General features: G+C 37.6%; 1 protein-coding gene across 1 annotated transcript in view; it reads left to right on the top strand.

Moving 5' to 3' along the window:
• The window catches only part of PTBP3 (polypyrimidine tract binding protein 3), a 36,280-nt gene that overhangs the window by 6,614 nt on the left and 24,763 nt on the right, over positions 1 to 4,903 (top strand). Inside the window, exons 3-4 of the mRNA XM_010726130.3 lie at positions 591 to 760; positions 1,614 to 1,760. Of these exons, the coding sequence (XP_010724432.2) occupies positions 591 to 760; positions 1,614 to 1,760 (317 nt within the window). The remainder of the gene's footprint in view (positions 1 to 590; positions 761 to 1,613; positions 1,761 to 4,903) is intronic.

Genomic DNA, 4,903 nt, shown 5'->3' on the forward strand with positions numbered 1-4,903 from the left:
AAAAAGCTGTTAGCCAAAGTGGATGGCTCTATGGATTTCATGCTTCACTGCCTTGAATACTTTTCAAAGGAAATTTTAAACTTAGTGAGGTGGGACAGCAGTCTTTCTTTAATGTTTTTTTGTTGCTGTTAATTATTTGAGGTAGCAGATAAGTCTGGCTGAGGAACTAGCAATGCAGGAAGGTAAGTTAGTAATAAAATAATAAATATTACCTCCCTGTTACTAAAACTTGCCCTTTTGTATAATTCTTTGTAAATATCTTTTGTGCGTATTTGGAGAGAAGTTACTAGCATCTCCAGTTGCAAGACTTCAAACAAAAACCAACAGAAGACAGGGAAATGAAAGAGAAGGAAAAAGGGAAGGAAAGTGGAAGGACCTCACATTTATTGTGGAGATTTGGAACAGGTGAAGGGAACCTTTTTAAACTTTCAGTGGTTTAAATATGAGCTGGCCCTTTGAATTCAAAAAGCTATAGAAAACAATTAATGTCAGTACTGAGACAGCAGTTTCTCCCATTTAGGTTTTGGCATTTGTACTGCATAACAAGTTTGTCTTATTTATTTGTCCATTTCTTTCCTAAAACACTTCAGGTGATGAGAATGACAGCACGAAATTTAAAGGAGTGAGATTGCCATGCATGCCTTCTCGTGTCCTTCATCTTCGTCAAATTCCAGATGATGCCACTGAAGCAGATGTCATTTCATTAGGCCTGCCTTTTGGCAAAGTAACCAATGTACTGATTCTAAGAGGAAGAAGTCAGGTAACAATTATAACAGCAAGCCTGTTCATTTCATTCATTTCTTTAATGCTTTTGGTACTGCATTTGACTGAAATGCTTGCAGTGATGTCTAAGTATTTCATTTATGGCTCAAAACTTTCATTTTTTCACAGTTGGGAAAATGTCTTGGCATTCATTTCTTTTCATATATTTTCTGATTACATAATGGTCTAGAAAGTCGTTGACATTAGCTGTAAACATTATATACATCTTATGTAAGAACATATGCTGACCGAGAACTACTTTGCTGATATTTATGTTGACAGCTGTCTTGAAATGACCTGCTTGATAAAATAATTAACATGAAGATTAATTCTTTTATGTGAAATAAATTGGTTTTTTTTCTTCCTTCAAATCCTTTCAGATGATGGATGATTTACATCATCAGTAAACACTGAAATCCTAAAAACAATAGGCATTCATTCAGAAATTGTATACAGCACTGGGCTGGGTTAATTTTGTGCAGAAACCAAGAGATATTTAGTGTCCTCTTCCTACTTCAATCAGTGTATACATTTGCAACTGAAACAATAACGCTTGTATGCAGGATTCTAATAAATTCATTAGCAATCATTTTTCATTAGCATGCTTTTCCATGTCATACTTATTCCAACTCTTCTTTAATAATATATTGTACTTAAAATGTATAAGTCTATTAAGAGATTCAAATCAAATATCCCCACAAACTTGCTTAAATGAACACCTTTTAATGCAATGCTACATTTTCATGTGTTCTTTTTCTGGTGAGAGTGGTAATAGGAATATGTTATGATTTGATATTTTGTTCTTTCCTGTAAACAAGACAATGTTGAATACTGTTATAATTCTATTGCAGGCTTTTTTGGAAATGGCTTCTGAAGAATGTGCTATTAGTATGGTGAACTACTGCTCTTCTGCTATACCTTACATCCGCAGTCAGCCTGTGTATATTCAGTATTCCAACCACAGAGAACTTAAGACTGACAATCTACCTAGTCAAGCTGTAAGTATATTATTTTCATTCAATAAGATGGAATGATATATGACTTACATTAGTAAATAGACTATTTTCTATTAATACTACATTAATGATCATATTATAATAGATATTTTTTTCTGTGAGTTGTAATCTAGACGGCAAGTTCTTTCAGAAAGGGACTCGGTACCTGTAGAATTACTGTAGGAGTTCAAGTTCATGAATGGCCATTCTGATGGCCAGGAAGCCCATTGAATTGGGCAGGAAGCCTGCGTGGATGAACAAGCATTTCCTGGCAGAACTCAACAAAAAGGAGGCATAGAAGAGGTGTAAGCATGACCAGGTTACCCTGGAAGAATATAGAGATGTTATCTTAATATGCAGAGAGTTGTCATAGCAAACTGACCATGAGCCAGCAGTGTACCATTGTGACCAAGAAAGCCAATGGTATTCTGGCAAGCATTACAAAGAGCATGGCCAGCAGAGTGAGGGAGGTGATCCTGCCCTGATGAGACCACATCTGTAATATTTCTGTCTTGGCTCCCCAGTTCAAGAAAGTCAGGGAACCTCTGGAGAGTCCAGCAGAGGGCCACAAAGATGATTGAGGACCTAGAGCATTCCATATATGAGGAAAGGTCGAAAGACCTGGGCTGCTCAGCCTTGAAGAAAGACTGAGACAGGATCTTACCAGTGTAACTACAGTAGTAGTAATTACAGGGAGGGAGTCAAGTGGATGGCTCTTTTTGGTGGTGCCCAATGACAGAACAAGGGGTAATGTGCATAACCTGAACTCAGGACATTCCATCTGAACAAGAGGAACTTCTTTACTTTGAGGGTGACAGCACAGGATCAACCTGCCTGGAGATATTGTGGTCTGCTTCTCTGGAGACAGTCAAAACCCATCTGTTAGCTTTCCTTTGCAATATGCTTTAGGGAACCTGCTTTAGTAAGGGATTTGGACTTGATGGAGTCCCTTCCAAACCCTGTGATTCTGTTATCTTCATTTACATCACAGATGATGACATAGGACACATCCTCAGCATGTTTGTGGATAATGCAGAACTGGGAAGAGTGTTTGACATCCCAGATAGTTGCACTGCTTGTTGTTGAGAGGAAACTAGACATGCTGGAGAAATGGACTCATGAGAATCTGATTAAGTTGAACAAAAGAAAATGCTAACTCCTGCACTTGGGAAGGAGTAGACCCTTGTGACAATTGTGTGTTAGGAGCAACTAGTTGGAAAGCAGCTAGCTAGCCTACAGAATGATCTATGTTTGCTCATGAACCCCAACTTTACCATAAGGCAGCAGTGTGTCCTTCCAGCAAAGAAGGCCAACAGCATCCTCAGCTGCAGAAAGCAGAGTACACTGCCTTCAGATTGACAGATTGATAGGCAGTGACTCTTCCCCTCTATTCAGCACTGGTGAGACACAAATATGGAGTACAGTCGTGGACTCCTCAATAGAAAGACATAGACATTAATGGAGCAAGTCCAGCAAAAGGCCATGAAGGTAGTTGAGAAACTGGAGTATCTGTCATTACGGGTGTGGAGGGAGCTGGGTTTATTCAGCCTGGGAGAGAGAAATTGGGGTATTTTATCAATGTGTGCAAGTAACTGGGGAGAGGTGAGGTGTAGACAGCCTCTTTTCTTGTCACTGAGCATCAATGAAAAGAGTCCATGTTCATAAACTCAAATAAAGAAAAATGAACTGAAATTTAAAAAGCAAGCAAACAAAAAGCTTTTTATTTTGAGCATGGCCGAACCATTGGAATGTGTTACTCAGAGATGTTATGGAATATCCATCCTTGGAGGCATTTAGAACTTAGCTGGAAACAGTCGTACGCTAGGTGACTTCTTTGAAGCAAGGGTCTTGGACTGGATAATCTCTGAAGGTACCTTCCATCCTCAACTGTTTTTCAGTTGTGTTTTCAGCTACTCAGAGACTTAGGATGCACCTGTCTTGCTTATGTAAAGTGAGACTGAGGCTGTGCTCAATTAGAAAACAAAATAGAAAGAAATCATTCTATTAGGTCTGTCAGCTGACTTGAATATATGTTTCTGAAAAAGCAAATCTATTAATTGTGGTTTTGTATGGTGAACTTCAAGTTCTACTTAACTTCTCATAGGAAAGAGAAATTAGATTCTCCTGAAGATGTGATATAGTCAGAGTAGAGTTTATTACCTGCTGCAGAAAAGTTCCCTACTTTTTCTGGGAATCTCCCAATTTGTATTCAGTGCTGAAGAGTCGATTGTTTGCCCCATTCTGCTCCGGAGCTTCGGTTAAATACATTCTTTGATTGTTGGGGAGGAAGCATTATGCTTTCTTATACATTCCTGCAAGAATACAAATGCATGAACAGAAAATGACTTTTTGCTTTTCAACCACATATTATAAATCAAACAATAAAATATGAAGGAAGAAGTGCTTCTGGTTCTCTCTCTTTGTAGATTCTAAGAACTTCATTATTTTTCTGGGAATTAACAGATAAAATTAGTGAATTCTTCAGAACTCTCTATTCCTAGCTGGTTGATAAAGTCAAGATTGCTGCAAAATTGTTTTTCTTTTATCGAATATATCGGAATTGTTGGTACATAGAAGTTACAGATAATAACTTCTTTCTCGCATATACTAACTTTGTTTCTTAAACCCCTTTTTCCTACAGTTGGTGATAAATTCTAAGCATGTAGCTATGTAACCATATTTGTTTTCTAAAAGGCATATTATGTCTTGCAGATGTAGAGATAAATATTTCTAGTATTATTTTCTTATGTAGAACACAGACTGTTGGAAAAATAAAATACTTGTCTTGTTGGCACTGAGATATCTTTTTGTTTTCTTGCACGTAATGTCAGAAGGAATCATTTTGTGATGTCAAAACAGTTCCATGAAGCTTTTCTAGATAACTTCCTGTTCTTAAAAATAAGATAATGAGTTACTGTTTTGTTAATGATGTTTGTCAAATGTAAACTTTTGTCTGGCAGAGCCCTGCATGAGGGATCTTGAAGGCTAACACTGCAAAAGAGCTTTTGTCATAAGATGATTGTGCCTTCATTTTGAAAGAACAAGCCTTCTGTATAAGGAAAAGAATGGGAACTTTCCTCTCACTGAGGTTTAGTAGGAGAATCACAGAATGGCCAGGGTTGGAGGGGACCTCAAGGATCATGAAT

This window comes from Meleagris gallopavo, chromosome Z, assembly GCF_000146605.3.
Source record: "Meleagris gallopavo isolate NT-WF06-2002-E0010 breed Aviagen turkey brand Nicholas breeding stock chromosome Z, Turkey_5.1, whole genome shotgun sequence".
Classification (NCBI taxonomy): Eukaryota; Metazoa; Chordata; class Aves; order Galliformes; family Phasianidae; genus Meleagris; species Meleagris gallopavo.